This window comes from Dendrobates tinctorius, unplaced genomic scaffold (genome assembly GCF_039654945.1).
Source record: "Dendrobates tinctorius isolate UK_male_01 unplaced genomic scaffold, ASM3965494v1 ptg000226l, whole genome shotgun sequence".
Classification (NCBI taxonomy): Eukaryota; Metazoa; Chordata; class Amphibia; order Anura; family Dendrobatidae; genus Dendrobates; species Dendrobates tinctorius.
The window spans coordinates 8479889-8497010 of NW_027361893.1; the positions used below are offsets into that span (position 1 = coordinate 8479889).

General features: G+C 42.7%; 1 protein-coding gene across 1 annotated transcript in view; it reads right to left on the minus strand.

The window, feature by feature from the left end:
- Nucleotides 1-463: 463 nt before the first annotated feature.
- The window catches only part of LOC141059325 (uncharacterized), a 32040-nt gene continuing 15381 nt past the window's right edge, over nucleotides 464-17122 (minus strand). The window contains exon 6 of the mRNA XM_073555654.1: nucleotides 464-2122. Coding sequence (XP_073411755.1) covers nucleotides 579-2122 — 1544 coding nt within the window. The 3' untranslated portion in view covers nucleotides 464-578. The remainder of the gene's footprint in view (nucleotides 2123-17122) is intronic.

Consider the following 17122-nt stretch of genomic DNA (forward strand, 5'->3'; position numbering starts at 1 on the left):
ACTTAAAACTCCCATGCTGGTGCCATTCCAGCGATGTCAGCACTTGTGTTCCCAGAGCTCATCTGAGCTTGTTACGTCACATATGCCCTGTGCCCAATCAGCGCTGGCATCACGGTCCCTACATTTGGACAAATCGAACATCAGGAAGAAGGCAGAACGCAGCCGTAGCCTTGGCTTCCTGTTGATGTTCAATACTTCTACAGAAGAGGAGAGTGAAGCTGGCGCTGATTGGGCGCAGGGTTTAGTGTAATGTAGCAACCTCAAGTGAGCCTTAGAAACACAAGTGCTGACCCTGCGGGAACGGAGCAAGCAAGGAAAGTGAGTTTGAGTGTTTTTGTTTTAACAAGGCCAAACAAAGAATGACAAGGAGTTGTCCTCCTAATGGACAACCCCTCTAAGAAAACACAATTTTCAGTTAAAACATATTCAACATTCTGAACAGGAAAAAAGTTTCTCCCCTGTGTGAATTCTCTGATGTTTAAGTGTTTATTTTTGTGTGAAACATTTACTACATTAAGAAAATGAAAAAGGCTTGTCTCCTATGTGAATTCTTTGGTGACTAAGAAGAGATGATTTCTTCACAAAACATTTTCCACATTCTGAACAGGAAAAAGTCTTCTCCCTGTGTGGGTTCTCCAGTGTCTATCAAGATGCTGTTTTGTGTAAAAACATTTTCCACATTCTGAACAGGAAAAAGGCTTCTCTCCTGTGTGGGTTCTCTGGTGACTAACAAGAATTGATTTCCGATTAAAACATTTCTCACATTCTGAACATGAAAAAAGCTTCTCCCCTGTGTGGGTTCTCTGGTGTGTATCAAGATGCTGTTTCGTGTAAAAACATTTTCCACATTCTGAACATGAAAAAGGCTTCACCCCTTTGTGAGTTCTCTGGTGACTAACAAGAATTGATTTCTGGTTAAAACATTTCTCACATTCTGAACATGAAAAAGGCTTCTCCCCTGTGTGGGTTCTCTGGTGTGCATAAAGATGCTGTTTCGTGTAAAAACATTTTCCACATTCTGAACAGGAAAAAGGCTTCTCTCCTGTGTGGGTTCTTCGGTGCTTAACAAAACTTGATTTGTGTGTAAAACATTTCCCACATTCTGAACAGGAAAAAGGCTTCTCCCCTGTGTGAATTCTCTGATGTTGAACAAACTCGGATTTCTGGTTAAAACATTTCTCACATTCTGAACATGAAAAAGGCTTCTCCCCTGTGTGGGTTCTCTGGTGTGTATCAAGATGCGGTTTCCGGTTAAAACATTTCCCACATTCTGAACAGGAAAAAGGCTTCTCTCCTGTGTGAATTCTCCGATGTAGAACAAAACCTGATTTCTGGTTAAAACATTTTCCACATTCTGAACATGAAAAAGGCTTCTCCCCTGTGTGAGTTCTCTGGTGACTAACAAGACTTGATTTCTGGTTAAAACATTTTCCACATTCTGAACAGGAAAAAGGCTTCTCCCCTGTGTGAATTCTCCAATGTTTAACAAAATCTGATTTCTGGTTAAAACATTTCTCACATTCTGAAAATGAAAAAGGCTTCTCCCCTGTGTGGGTTCTCCGGTGTCTATCAAGATGCTGTTTTGTGTTAAAACATTTTCCACATTCTGAACACGAAAAAGGCTTCACCCCTTTGTGAGTTCTCTGGTGACTAACAAGATTTGATTTCTGGTTAAAACATTTTCCATATTCTGAACATGAAAATGGCTTCTCACCTGTGTGAGTTATCTGGTGTCTAACAAGACCTGATTTCTTGTTAAACCATTTCCCACACTTGGCACAAGAAAATCTATTCTCTGCTGTGTTAATTTTTTGATGTTTAAGAAAAGAATTTTCAATGGGAAAACTATTTCCATATTCTGAATGAGAAAATGTCGTCGTTCTTTTAAGAGCAGTTAGTTTTTTAACTCTTATTTTGTTACTTTGATTTTCCTTAGTAGTCACTAATGAATCAGAAGACTTAATCTGTTTCAAAGGATCAGATAACAGATCTTTGCTGTGAAGGGATGAGGATATATCTGGAGTACTAGCTTTCACTTCAATTGTATCCTGTGGGATCTCCAAATCATCCGATTTAAAAATTGATGATGTCAGCTGTCCCTCTGATTTCCTGGTACAGTCATCTGCAAAGCAAAAAAATAATTACTTTTTAATAAAAAATCCTTGAAATTTATTATTTTTGACAGTTCACAGTCTAATAGAAAACCTCAAAGAATGAACTAGTAGAGCATGGTGATCAACTGTTTGTCATTCTGCCTCCCAAGTATGGAATAAAAAGCCATCAATGTTGTGTAGGTGAAAATTATGCCAATAAAAATTTCGACCCAGGTTCATCACCTTTCAATGGAAAAACAGAGGTTTCCATGTTAGTAGTGACTCAAAGGCTATCGAAAAGCAACATGGCTTCCATAAACCAATCCAGTAATATCCGCTCTCCCAAAGTCAAATCTCCTTGCTTCAGAGCCTTGTAGTGTGCCCAAACCACATTTAGCATCCATGCATTTGGCATTACTATAGTGGGAAGAACCCACTTAATTTACTGTGTATCTCCTGAAGCACATTCTGGGAACTAGGTGTTGAGTAATTGTATAGTAAGAGTTATGTTTAATGGTTTCAACACCACTCCAATTAATCAATGCCAATTAGTGATATGGTTTTAATCAGTTTAATATATATCCTTAGGGTGCCGTCACACTAAACGATGCACCAGCGATCATGACAACGATACGACCTTGTCAGGATTGCTGGTGCATCGCTACATGATCACTGTGGAGCTGTCAAACAGGCAGACTCAGTGATCAGGACCAGCGAGGACGCTGGTATCCAATGTAAATATCGGGTAGCTAAGCGCATGCGTCGTTCAGTTACCGGATGTGTACCTTAGATACCAGCGCTGTTCCCCGCCGCTGACATTCTTCTCTCCTGCTTCGCCGGCAGGAGAGAATAATGAATAAAAACCTGACGTGGGGTTCCCACTCCTTTTCATAACCAACCAGACGAAACTTACAGCTGGGGGCTGCGACCTTCAGCTGTCAGCTTCAGCCAGGTTGGTTGTGAAGAATAGAGGAGTCCCCACGCTGTTTTTTATTTAAATTTTAAAAAATGGCGTGGGGTCCCCCCTATTTTTGACAACCAACCTGCACAAAGCCGACAGCTGAGGGCTGATATTCTCAGGCTGGTAAGGGGCCATTGATCTTGGGCCCCCCCCCCAGCCTAAAAACAGCAGGTTCGAACGGAGGGCCTGTCAGTGTGGACAGTACAAGATTCAGGTCCCATGACGGCAACCTTTGACTAGCTATTGGCCTAGATCTGGTTGCGGCCTTAATAAATCGTGCCACCCAAGGGTTACCTGCCACATCATGGATATAAAGGGCGCCTAACGCCGCTACTTGTACCTTTAATGTGTTGACCGCCAGACCCTGCTCTAGGCCCCTTTGTAGAATATTTACAATCTTATCAATCTGAACCCCATCCTGAACCTTTGCCCCAGAAGTGGATAAGAAGTTTTTCCATGTTCTGCCATAAGCTCTCGTCGTAACCGGTTTCCTACTTTTTTGTAATATTATCAGGTTCTCTGAAAACCCTCTGTCCCTCATCAGCGCCCTCTCAGATTCCATGCTGTTAAATAGAGGTTCACTGCTGAGGGTGTAACACTGGGCCCTGCAATAGCAGGTCCGGGAGATCCGGTAGGATCCATGGGTCGGTTACTGAGAGCATTCTTAGCAGGAGAACCAGGTTCTTTTGGGCCAGAAGGGGGCTATTAATATCATTCTTGCCTTGTCCTCCCTGACTTTTCTTAGGACTGCCAGAATAAGCATGATCGGGAGAAAGGCATATGTTAGACTCTGTGTCCATGGGAGCATAAATGCGTCCAGAGCTAGAGGATTCCCCCTGGGATCATGGGGACAGAAAGTTTCCACTTTTTTGTTTCTGAAGTCGGCAAACATACCTATGTCCAGGGTCCCCCACATTTTTACAATCTGCCGAAAAACGGACCACTTCCCCTTGCCGTAATTGGGTGCGGCTCAGAAAGTCTGCCCTTTAATTCTCCGTGCCCGGCCTGTGTAATGCTATCAGAGATAGCAGGTTTGCCTCTGCTAGCTTGAGGACTCTGGAAGATGTGTCCATTAGGGCTCGGGACCTGGTTCCCCCCTGATGATTTATATAGACCACTGTGACTCGATTGTCCGAAAATATGCAGACGTGATGATTCTGGAGCAGGGGTAGGAAGTATGTTTGCGCGTAGCCCACCGCTAAGAGCTCTTTCTGGTTTGAGGAGGCTTCTAATTCTTGACCTCTCCACGCACCCTGAACCACCTCATTCATATGTGCTCCCCATCCCGTGGGACTGGCATCCGTGGACACTTATTTTTGTTACCCAGGGGATCCCTGTGGACAGATTGTCTTGGTTTCCCCACCAAGCTAGGGAATGAATAGTTTTTGAATTTAGGGTAATAAGACCCTCTAGGTGTCCCCCTACTGCTGACTGGTTGGCTAATACGTCCCACTGGAGACCTTGCATGTGTAACTGAGCCTATTGGACTGCTGGCAGGCAGGCGGCTAGAGAACTCAGCAGTGACATAGCTCTCCTTAACGTCATGGAGGGATTTTGGATTGCTCTTGCTATGATTTGAGCGATTTTCGCCTTGCGGTCTGGGAGGCGGCACTCTTGTATGTTTGAGTCCAGTGTTAGACCCAAGAATTCCTCTACTCTCCTGGGCTCCAATCTTAATTTTTTCAGATTTAGGAGCCAGCCCAGGCCCTGAAGAGTGTCCATCACCCTGTCCCTCTGTTCTCAGCATTTTTGAGCCAAGCTGCCTGCTATTAAAAAATAGTCTAGATACAGGATTATCATTATGTCTTGCTCCCTTATAAGGTTTGCCTCTCTATCTGGACACTTCACATCCATGAATTGGCTGGTTCCTTATTGTGCCTCCTGATGAACCGTGTGGACGGGGAAACGCGTCGAGGCTGGAAGCTAAGTTTGGGTTAACCCCCAGCTGTTTGATTTTTTTTTTTCTCGCAATAGATATCATCCATGGCCTTATATGGCAACCAATATGGATATAATTCTGATGTTCCTTTATTGAACCACGCTAATTTTTACCTCTTGACTGTGCTTGTCTGATTTTACTGCAGAGAGGGGTTTTTTTTTTTGCCTTTATTTGATAATGCATATGGATTCTATGTTTTCTGTAGTCTATTAATAACCCAAAAAGACAAGACTTGCTACTATCTATTGGTTGTACTGTTATGGCCAAAAGTATTCATACCCCTGCAATTCTGTCAGATAATACTCAGTTTCTTCCTGAAAATAATTGCAAACACATTCTTTGGTATTATCTTTATTTAATTTGTCTTAAATGAAAAAACACAAAAGAATGAAGCAAAACATTGATCATTTCACACAAAACTCCAAAAATGGGCCAGACAAAAGTATTGGCACCCTCAGCCTAATACTTGGTTGTACAACCTTTAGCCAAAATAACTGCGACCAACCGCTTCCAGTAACCATCAGTGAGTTTCTTACAATGCTCTGCTGGAATTTTAGACCATTCTTCTTTGGCAAACTGCTCCAGGTCCCTCATATTTGAAGATTGCCTTCTCCAAACTGCCATTTTTAGATCTCTCCACAGGTTTTCTATGGGATTCAGGTCTGGACTCATTGCTGGCCACCTTAGAAGTCTCCAGTGCTTTCTCTCAAACCATTTTCTAGTGCTTTTTGAAGTGTGTTTTGGGTCATTGTCCTGCTGGAAGACCCATGACCTCTGAGGGAGACCAAGCTTTCTCACACTGGGCCCTACATTATGCTGCAAAATTTGCTGGTAGTCTTCTGACTTCATAATGCCATGCACACAGTCAAGCAGTCCAGTGCCAGAGGCAGCAAAGCAACCCCAAAACATCAGGGAACCTCCGCCATGTTTGACTGTAGGGACCGTGTTCTTTTCTTTGAATGCCTCTTTGTTTCTCCTGTAAACTCTATGTTGATGCCTTTGCCCAAAAAGCTCTACTTTTGTCTCATCTGACCAGAGAACATTCTTCCAAAATGTTTTAGGCTTTTTCAGGTAAGTTTTGGCAAACTCCAGCCTGGCTTTTTTATGTCTCAGGGTAAGAAGTGGGGTCTTCCTGGGTCTCCTACCCTACAGTCCCTTTTCATTCAGACGCCGACGGATAGTACGGTGTTGTGAGTTCATTTTCCCCTTCACCTTTGATGTCTGATGAACTTCCTCTGCTGGTGAAGGGAGGTAGTGAAATTGATTTGGATGGGAAGAACCTGTCATTTGAACAGGCGGAGTGTGATTGGACATCCGGAATCTCTGAGTGGATATAAGTCAGCCGACGCCCTGCAGGGTTGCTGGTGAACCTTTCTGCTCTGAGCTCTGGCATCCAGTTTAGTTCCTGTCTACTAAAAGCTAAGTTTTTGCCCTGCTATTATTCCATGAGATTTGATCTGGTTTCCTTAGTGTTTGTGTTCAGCCAGTCCTGGTTGGGACTGGCTGAATTCCATTATTGTCTCTGATCAGTTGATCTCTTTGCTCTGTTTTCAGAATATACCTGATATAGTGATTTTAAAGTCTAGTGACTTCAGGGCCTTTTTTCTTATCAGACGGTTGGGACATTTTTGGTAGGGTTTTTGCGGATTGTAGCCAGCATCTTTTCTGTCCTGTCCTATCTAGTTAGTTGGGCCTCATCGTTTGCTCAGCCTGGCTTTCTGTCTGTGTTTGTGTTTTCATCTGTTTTTCACCGACAATACATGTTGGGGGCTGTCTATTGCTTTGGGGTCTGCTCTGGGGCAATTTAGATTTCCCCTTTCTTTCTTTAGGCTTATTTAGTTCTCCGGCTGTGACGAGGGGTCTAGGGCACCGTAGGAACCCCCCACGGCTACTGTTAGTTGTGGTGAATAGGATCAGGGGTCTGCAATCCGATAGCTACCAACCTCTCCGGTTTTCTGGACTTAGCTTGTATTTTTCTCCTCCTCTGGTGACTCATTCATAACAGTACGGGTTGACACTGTTGTACCCTCGGACTGCAGGGCAGCTTGAACTTGTTTGGATGTTAGTCGAGGTTGGTTTATCCAACATATGCACAATCTTCTGTTGAAATCTTGTCAATTTTTCTTTTCCGTCCACATCTAGGGAGGTTAGCCACAGTGCCATGGGCTTTAATCTTCTTGATGACACTGCGCACGGTAGACACAGGAACATTCAAGTCTTTGGAGATGGACTTGTAGCCTTGAGATTGCTCATGCTGCCTCACAATTTGGTTTCTTAAGTCCTCACAGTTCTTTGGTCTTCTTTCTTTTCTCCATGCTCAATGTGGTACACACAAGGACACAGGTCAGAGGTTGAGTCAACTTTAATCCATGTCAACTGGCTGCAAGTGTGATTTAGTTATTGCCAACACCTGTTAGGTGCCACAGGTAAGTTACAGGTGCTGTTAATTACACAAATTAGAGAAGCATCACATGATTTTTCAAACAGTGCCAATACTTTTGTCCACCCTCTTTTTTATGTTTGGTGTGGAATTAGATCCAATTTGGCTTTAGGACAATTCTTTTTGTGTTATTTCATTTAAGACAAATTAAATGAAGATAATACCAAAGAATGTGTTTGCAATCATTTTCAGGAAGAAACTGAGTATTATCTGACAGAATTGCAGGGGTGTCAATACTTTTGGCCACAACTGTACAAGAGGTTTCTCTATGTTTACATGTAATAGCCTGTCTTTCATACATTGGACGTACTATTCCTTCCATTTGACCTGGGACCTAAGTCCCAAGGACGGAATAGTACGTCTAGTGCGATCAGCTGCGCTCATGGGGGGAGTGCAGCTGATCGCGGCCAGTTGTCAGCTGATTATCACAGCTGACACCTGGCACTGTGTGTCAGGGGCGGTCACGGATCGCCTCCGACACGTTAACCCCTGGAACACTGCGATCAAACACGATCGCAGTGTTCTGGGGGTTAAGGGACGCATCGGCAGGGAGGGGGCTCCCTCCGTGCTTCCCTGAGACCCCCACAGCAGCGCAATGTGCAGTGCTGCTCTAGGGACCTCCTTCCCTGCAGGTCCCCGGATCTAATATGCGACGGGGACCTTTGGGGGCCTGCAGGGAGCTAGCTTCCTCACTGCCCGCAAAGCGCAGCACTGATCTGTCACAGCGATGTGATGTGACAGATCAGCAATCTGTCACATGACAATGATGTCCCCCCCTGGGACAATTTAATAAAAAAAAAAAAAAAAAAAAAAAAATATAATATATATATATATATATATACACTCACTGGCCACTTTATTAGGTACACCTGTCCAACTGTGTGTTAAGACTTAATTTCTAATCAGCCAATCACATGGCGGCAACTCAGTGCATTTAGGCATGTAGACATGGTCAAGACAATCTCCTGCAGTTCAAACCGAGCATCAGTATGGGGAAGAAAGGTGATTTGAGTGCCTTTGAACGTGGCCTTTTCTTTCGGGGCCAGAAGGGCTGGTCTGAGTATTTCAGAAACTGCTGATCTACTGGGATTTTCACGCACAACCATCTCTAGGGTTTACAGAGAATGGTCCGAAAAAGAAAAAAATCCAGTGAGCGGCAGTTCTGTGGCCGGAAATGCCTTGTTGATGCCAGAGGTCAGAGGAGAATGGGCAGACTGGTTCGAGCTGATAGAAAGGCAACAGTGACTCAAATTGCCACCCGTTACAACCAAGGTAGGCAGAAGAGCATCTCTGAACGCACAGTGCGTCGAACTTTGAGGCAGATGGGCTACAGCAGCAGAAGACCACACCGGGTACCACTCCTCTCAGCTAAGAACAGGAAACTGAGGCTACAATTTGCACAAGCTCATCGAAATTGGACAGTAGAAGATTGGAAAAACGTTGCCTGGTCTGATGAGTCTCGATTTCTGCTGCGACATTCGGATGGTAGGGTCAGAATTTGGCGTAAACAACATGAAAGCATGGATCCATCCTGCCTTGTATCAACGGTTCAGGCTGGTGGCGGTGGTGTCATGGTGTGGGGAATTTTTTCTTGGCACTCTTTGGGCCCCTTGGTACCAATTGAGCATCGTTGCAACGCCACAGCCTACCTGAGTATTGTTGCTGACCATGTCCATCCCTTTATGACCACAATGTACCCAACATCTGATGGCTACTTTCAGCAGGATAATGCGCCATGTCATAAAGCTCGAATCATCTCAGATTTGTTTCTTGAACATGACAATGAGTTCACTGTACTCAAATGGCCTCCTCAGTCACCAGATCTCAATCCAATAGAGCATCTTTGGGATGTGGTGGAACGGGAGATTCGCATCAGGGATGTGCAGCCGACAAATCTGCGCCAACTGTGTGATGCCATCATGTCAATATGGTCCAAAATCTCTGAGGAATGCTTCCAGCACCTTGTTGAATCTCTGCCACGAAGAATTGAGGCAGTTCTGAAGGCAAAAGGGGGTCCAACCCATTACTAGCATGGTGTACCTAATAAAGTGGCCAGTGAGTGTATATATATATATATATATATATATATATATATATAAAATTTTTTTTTTTTTTTTTTTTTTCCCCTAATGAAATCCATTTTTTGGAAAAAAAAAAAAAAAAAAAAAAAAAAAAAAAAAAAAAAAAAAAAAAAATATAAAAAGGACACATTTGGTATCGCCGCGTCCGTAACGACCCACCCTAACTGTCCCATTAGTTAACCCCTTTAGCGAACCCCTTAAAAATAAAGAACGAAGCAAAAAATAATGCTTTATTATCATACACCGAACAAAAAGTTCAATAACGCGTGATCAAAAAGACAGATATAAATAACCATGGTACCGCTGAAAAAGTCATCTTGTCCTGCAAAAAACGAGCCGCCACACAGCGTCATCAGCGAAAAAAATAAAGCTATAGCTTGCAGAATAAAGCAATATAAAAAATTATTTTTGAATGTAATTGTTTTCAGTGCATAAAAGCGCCAAAACATAAAAAAAACTACATAAATGAGGTATCGCTATAACCGTACTGACCTGAAGAATAAAACCGCTTTAACAATTTTACCGCACGTGGAACGGTTTAAACGCACCCCCTAAAAGAAATTCATGAAACGCTGGTTTTTGTTCATTCTGTGTCCCAAAAATCGGAATAAAAAGCGACCAAAAAGTTCCACATGCCCGAAAATACATAGTAACATAGTAATTAAGGTTGAAGGGAGACTTTAAGTTCATCTAGTTCAACCCATATCCTATCCTAACTTGCCCTAACATGTTGATCCAGAGGAAGGCAAAAAAACCCCATGTGGCAACAGTAAGCTTCACATTGGGGAAAAAAAATTCCTTCCCGACTCCACATACGGCAATCAGACTAGCTCCCTGGATCAACGCAATATTAAGGAGACTAGTGTATATACCCTGTAATATTATACTTTTCAAGAAAGGCATCCAGTCCCTTCTTAAATTTTAGTAGTGAATCACTCATTACAACATCATATGGCAGAGAGTTCCATAGTCTCACTGCTCTTACAGTAAAGAATCCGCGTCTGTGAGTATGCTTAAACCTTCTTTCCTCCAGACGTAGAGGATGCCCCCTTGTCCCCGTCACAGGTCTAAGAGTAAAAAGATCATTAGAAAGGTCTTTGTATTGTCCCCACATATATTTATACATTGTAATAAGATCACCCCTAAGCCTTCGATTCTCCAAACTAAATAACCCCAAGTGTAATAACCTGTCTTGGTATTGCAGACCCCCTAGTTCCCTAATAACCTTGGTCGCTCTTCTCTGCACCCGCTCCAGTTCAGCTATGTCTTTCTTATACACCGGAGACCAGAACTGTACACAGTATTCTAAGTGTGGTCGCACTAGTGACTTATATAGAGGTAAAATTATGTTCTCCTCATGAGCATCTATGCCTCTTTTAATGCATCCCATTATTTTATTTGCCTTTGCAGCAGCTGCTTGACTCTGGCCACTAAATGTGAGTTTGTCGTCCACCCATACACCCAGGTCTTTTTCAGTGACTGTTTTGCCCAGTGTTTTACAATTAAGCACATAATTATACAACTTGTTCGTTCTACCCAAGTGCATGACATTACATTTATCCCCATTAAAGCTCATTTGCCATTTATCAGCCCAAGCTTCTAGTTTACATAAATCCTCCTGTAATATAAAATTGTCCTCCTCTGTATTAATTACCCTGCAGAGTTTAGTGTCATCTGCAAATATTGAAATTCTACTCTCTATGCCCCCTACAAGGTCATTAATAAATATGTTAAAAAGAAGAGGGCCCAAAACTGACCCCTGTGGTACCCCACTGCTAACCGTGACCCAGTCCGAGTGTGCTCCATTAATAACCACCCTTTGTTTCCTATCCCTGAGCCAGCTCTTAACCCACCTACACATATTTTCCCCTATCCCCATTGTTCTCATTTTATGTATCAACCTTTTGTGTGGCACCGTATCAAAAGCTTTTGAAAAGTCCATGTACACCACGTCCACTGCATTCCCTTGGTCCAGTCCGGAACTTACCTCTTCATAAAAGCTTATCAGATTAGTCTGACAGGAACGGTCTCTTGTAAACCCATGTTGATATTGGGTCATAAGGTTATTCTTCTCCAGATACTCCAGTATAGTATCTCTTAGAAAACCCTCCAGGATTTTACCCACAGTTGAGGTTAAACTTACAGGCCTATAATTTCCAAGTTCAGTTTTTGTCCCCTTTTTGAATATTGGCACCACATTTGCTGTACGCCAGTCCTGTGGCACAGACCCTGTTATTATGGAATCTTTAAAGATTAAAAATAGTGGTCTATCAATGACTGTGCTTAATTCCTGCAGTACTCGGGGGTGTATCCCATCCGGGCCCGGGGATTTGTCAATTTTAGTGATTTGTAGACGCCGCCGTACTTCCTGCTGGGTTAAGCAGGTGACATTTAAAGGAGAATTTTTATCCCTGATCATGTTATCCATCATGGGATTTTCTTGTGTAAATACTGTTGAAAAAAAGTCATTTAGCATATTGGCTTTTTCCTCATCCACCATTTCACCCAGACTATTCTTAAGGGGACCAACACTATCATTTTTTAGCTTCTTACTATTTATGTAGTTAAAGAATATTTTGGGATTATTTTTACTTTCTCTGGCAATGAGTCTCTCTGTCTCAATCTTTGCTGTCTTGATTTGCTTTTTACAGAATTTATTTAATCTTCTGTATTTATTTAATGCCTCATCACTACCTATTTGCTTTAATTCTCTAAATGCTTTATTTTTATCTCTTATTGCGCCCCTTACAGCTCTATTTAGCCATAGTGGTTTCCTCCTATTTCTCGCATGTTTATTCCAATACGGTATATATTGTGCACAGATCCTATTCAGGATGCTAATAAACGTCTCCCATTTTCTTTGTGTATTTTTATGTCTCAGGATATCGTCCCAGTTAATTGCACCAAGATCATCTCTCATCCGTTGGAAATTTGCCTTCCTGAAGTTTAGTGTCCTTGTAACCCCTCTACTACACATCCTATTAAAGGATACATGAAAACTTATTAATTTGTGATCACTATTACCCAAGTGACCCCCAACCCTTACATTTGATATAGAATCGTAGAATCGTAGAGTTGGAAGGGACCTCCTGGGCCATCTGGTCCAACCCCCTGCTCAAAGCAGGATTCGCTAAATCATCCCAGTCAGATGTCTGTCCAGCCTCTGTTTGAAGACTTCCATTGAAGGAGAACTCACCATTTCTCGTGGCAGCCTGTTCCACTCATTGATCACTCTAACTGTCAAAAAGTTTTTTCTAATATCTAATCTGTGTCTCCTCCCATTCAGTTTCATCCCATTGCTTCTAGTCTTTCCTTGTGCAAATGAGAATAAAGTTGATCCTTCTACAATGTGACAGCCCTTTAGATATTTGTAGACAGCTATTAAGTCTCCTCTCAGTCTTCTCTTTTGCAAACTAAACATTCCCAAATCCTGCAACCTTTCCTCATAAGACAGGGTTTGCAGACCGGTCACCATTCTGGTCGCTCTTTTCTGAACTTGCTCCAGTTTGTTGATGTCTTTTTTAAAATGTGGTGCCCAAAACTGGACACAATATTCCAGATGAGGTCTGACCAAAGAGGAGTAGAGGGAAATAATGACTTCACGTGATCTAGACTGTATGCTTCTGTTAATACATCCTAGAATTGCATTTGCCTTTTTTGCTGCTGCATCACACTGTTGACTCATATTCAGTCTGTGATCTATTAGTATACCCAAGTCTTTTTCACATGTGCTGTCACTTAGCCCTATTCCTCCCATTCTATATATGCTTTTTCCATTTTTATTGCCCAGATGTAGTACTTTGCATTTCTCCCTGTTAAAAACCATTCTGTTAGTTGCTGCCCACTTCTCCAGTTTATTTAAATCTTTTTGATATGATATGCGGTCTGGCCTGTTGGATAATATTAGGTCTAGCAGTGCCCCCCCTCTTGTTGGGTCCTGAACCAGTTGTGAAAGGTAATGGTCTCTCATAGTAGTCAAAAACCTATTACCTTTGCTGGAACTGCAGGTTTCGGTTCCCCAATGTATTTCAGGGTAGTTGAAGTCCCCCATAATAATGACTTCTCCTTGAGTCGCTGCTTCATCTATTCGCTTTATGAGGATATTCTCTGTAGCTTCCATTATTTTTGGAGATTTATAACAAACCCCTATCAGTAATTTATTATTTTTCCCCCCTCCCCTTATCTCTACCCACAGGGACTCTACATTTTCATTAGATTCATATATATTATCACGAAGGATGGGTTTTAAGGATGATTTTACATATAAACACACGCCTCCCCCTCGCTTATTTGTACGGTCATTTCTGAACAGACAATAGCCCTGTAAATTAACGGCCCAGTCATGGCTCTCATCCAGCCATGTCTCAGATATCCCCACCATGTCATAATTATGTTCCAACAACATTAACTCCAATTCCTCCATTTTGTTGGCGAGGCTTCTGGCATTAGTATACATGCACTTTATGTATCTCTCTGTACCTCTATTCTTTCTTAAATTATTAACTGTTCTAACCCCACCCCCCATGCCACCCCCAATGTCATTATTTGTGCCCAGGTCTCTATCTGCACTGTCTTCCCCTCCTATAAAAGGAATACCCTCCCCCCCCCGTCCCTAGTTTAAACACTCCTCCAACCTTCTAGCCATTTTCTCCCCCAGCACAGCTGCACCCTCCCCATTGAGGTGCAGCCCGTCCCTAGCGTAGAACCTGTAGCCAACTGAGAAGTCGGCCCAGTTCTGCAGGAACCCAAACCCCTCCTTCCTACACCAATTCCTGAGCCACTTATTAACCTCCCTAATCTCCCGTTGCCTCTCTGGCGTGGCACAGGAAGTATTTCCGAAAATACCACCTTGGAGGTCCTTGCTTTAAGCTTGCAGCCTAATTCCCTGAAATCATCTTTAAGGACCTTCCACCTACCTCTAACTTTGTCATTTGTGCCAATGTGCACCATGACCGCTGGATCCTCACCAGCCCCTCCCAGTAATCTGTCAACCCGATCAGCGATGTGTCGGACTCGAGCGCCAGGTAGGCAGCACACCGTTCGACGATCCCTGTCTTTGTGACAGATTGCCCTATCTGTTCCCCTAATAATTGAGTCTCCCACTACCAGAACCTGTCTGGCCTGCACTGCTCTCCTATTTCCCCCCTTACTGGAGCAGACACTCCTCCGGCTTTCAGAGGACATGCCTTGCTGCAGCAGTGCTACTCCTGCACTAACACTCCCCTCATCTGCCAACTTTGCAAACTTATTGGGGTGTGCCAGATCAGGACTAGCCTCCCTGGTGCTCTTCCCTCTACCCCGCCTTCTAACTGTCACCCAGCTAGCTGCTTCATTGTCCTGCAACTCCAACCTAGCATCCCCCCCCTCATCTATCCCATTGAGCGTCTGCTCAGTGAGCAGAAGACTCCTTTCCATATTGTCTATGGATCTCAGTGTTGCCAGCTGCACATTTAGATCCAGTATCTGGGCTTCCAAATGCACAACGTGCTCACATCTCGCACAGCAGTATGCACCCTCGACCGGCTGTTCAAGGACTGCATACATGCGGCAAGACGTGCACTGGATGGCATTGGCAATAGTGGAGCACATCCTAATGGGGATTGCACCAGACAATAAGATAAGCAAAAATAAATAAAAAAAAAAAAAAAAGTATTACTATAACAGCAATTCAGTAAGACCTTCCTTGGAAACTCTCTGAATCTAAAAAGTCACTGAATTTCAAGTCACACACTTACCACAGTTCGCACTTACGCTTAGGTCACACTCAGCTCGTTCACACTCGCTCAGGAAGAAGATTTAAAAGAGTTTTTTTTTTTTTCCCCTTTCAACAGCACACCACCTTGCTGCTCAATGCACTTCCAAAAGGAAGTACCAATAAAAACGTCAACTCGTCCCGCAAAAAATAAGACCTCACATGACTCGGTGGGTGAAAATATGGAAAAACTATAGCTCTCAAAATGTGGTGATGCATAAACTATTTTTACAATAAAACGCGTCTTTTAGCGTGTGACAGCTGCCAAACATAAAAACCGCCATAAATAGTAAATCAAACCCCCGTTATCACCCCCTCAGTTAGGGAAAAATAAAAATTTTTTTTATTCATTTCCATTTTCCCATTAGGGCTAGGGTTAGGGTTGGAGTTAGAATTGGGAGGTTTCCACTGTTTTGGCACATCAGGGGCTTTCCAAACGCAACATGGCGTCCGATCTCAATTCCAGCCAAAAAAGTTAAATGGCGCCGCTTCCCTTCCGAGCTCTGCCATGTGCCCAAATAGTGGTTTACCCCCATATATGGGGTATCAGTGTACTCAGGAGAAATTGCACAATATCTTTTGGGGTCCTGTTACTCTTGGGAAAATAAAAATTGGGGGTGAAAAGAATTTTTGTGGAAAAAAATATGATTTTTTTAATTGTATAGCTGTACATTATAAACTTCTGTGAAGCTCTTGGGGGTTCAAAGTGCTCACCACATATCTAGATAAGTTCCTTGGGGGGTCTAGTTTCCAAAATGGGGTCACTTGTGGGGGGTTTCCCCTGTTTAGGCACATCAGGAGCTCTCCAAACTTGACATGGCATCCGATCTGAATTCCAGCCAATTTTGCAGTGAAAAAGTCAAACGGCGCTCCTTCCCTTCCGAGCTCTGCCATGCGCCCAAACAGTGGTTCCCCCCCACATATCAGGTATCGGCGTACTCAGGACAAATTGCATAATAACTTCTCCAGTCCAATTTTTCCTGATACCCTTGGTAAAATAAAATTGAACCTGAAGTAAATTTTTTTTTGTTCACAGGAATTTTTTGAATGTTTAAAAAAAAAAACAAAAACAAAAACAAATGAAGCACCTGAAGGGTTAATAAACTTCTTGAATGTGGTTTTGAGCACCTTTAGGGGTGCAGTTTTTAGAATGGTGTCACTTTTGGGTATTTTCTATCATATAGACCCCTCAAAATGACTTCAAATGTGATGTGGTCCCTAAAAATAAAATGGTGTTGTAAAAATGAGAAAATCGCTGATCACCTTTTAACCCTTATAACTTCCTGACAAAAAATTTTGGTTCCCAATTTGTGCTGATGTTAAGTAAACATATGTGAAATGTTACTTATTAGGTTTATTTGTGTGCTATATCTCTGTGATTTAAGAGCATAAAAATTCAAAGTTGGAAAATTGCGACATTTTCAAAATTTTAGCCAAATTTCCGCTTTTTTCACAAATAAACGCAAGTTATATGAATGAAATTTTACCACTAACATGAAATACAATATGTCACGAGAAAACAATGTCAGAATCACTGGCATCCATGGAAGCGTTCCAGAGCTATTACCTCAAAGGGACAGTGGTCAGAATTGTAAAAATTGGCCCGGGAATTAACATGCAAACCACCCTTGGGAGTAAAGGGGTTAATAGCCTGTGTATTATATTAAGCACTATCTTTCATCTCTTATTTGCTTATTGTTTTCCCACCTGTAGTTTATAAGGGTCATTTAGGGCGAGTCTGGGAAAGCCGCCACGGTGTGGGGGCGCCAAATCGTATCTTTTAGGGTGCCAACCTCCACTGTCAGGAAGGAATAGCAGGCTAGTGTAGGGCTATCGTAGGTTATTATTGTATAGAG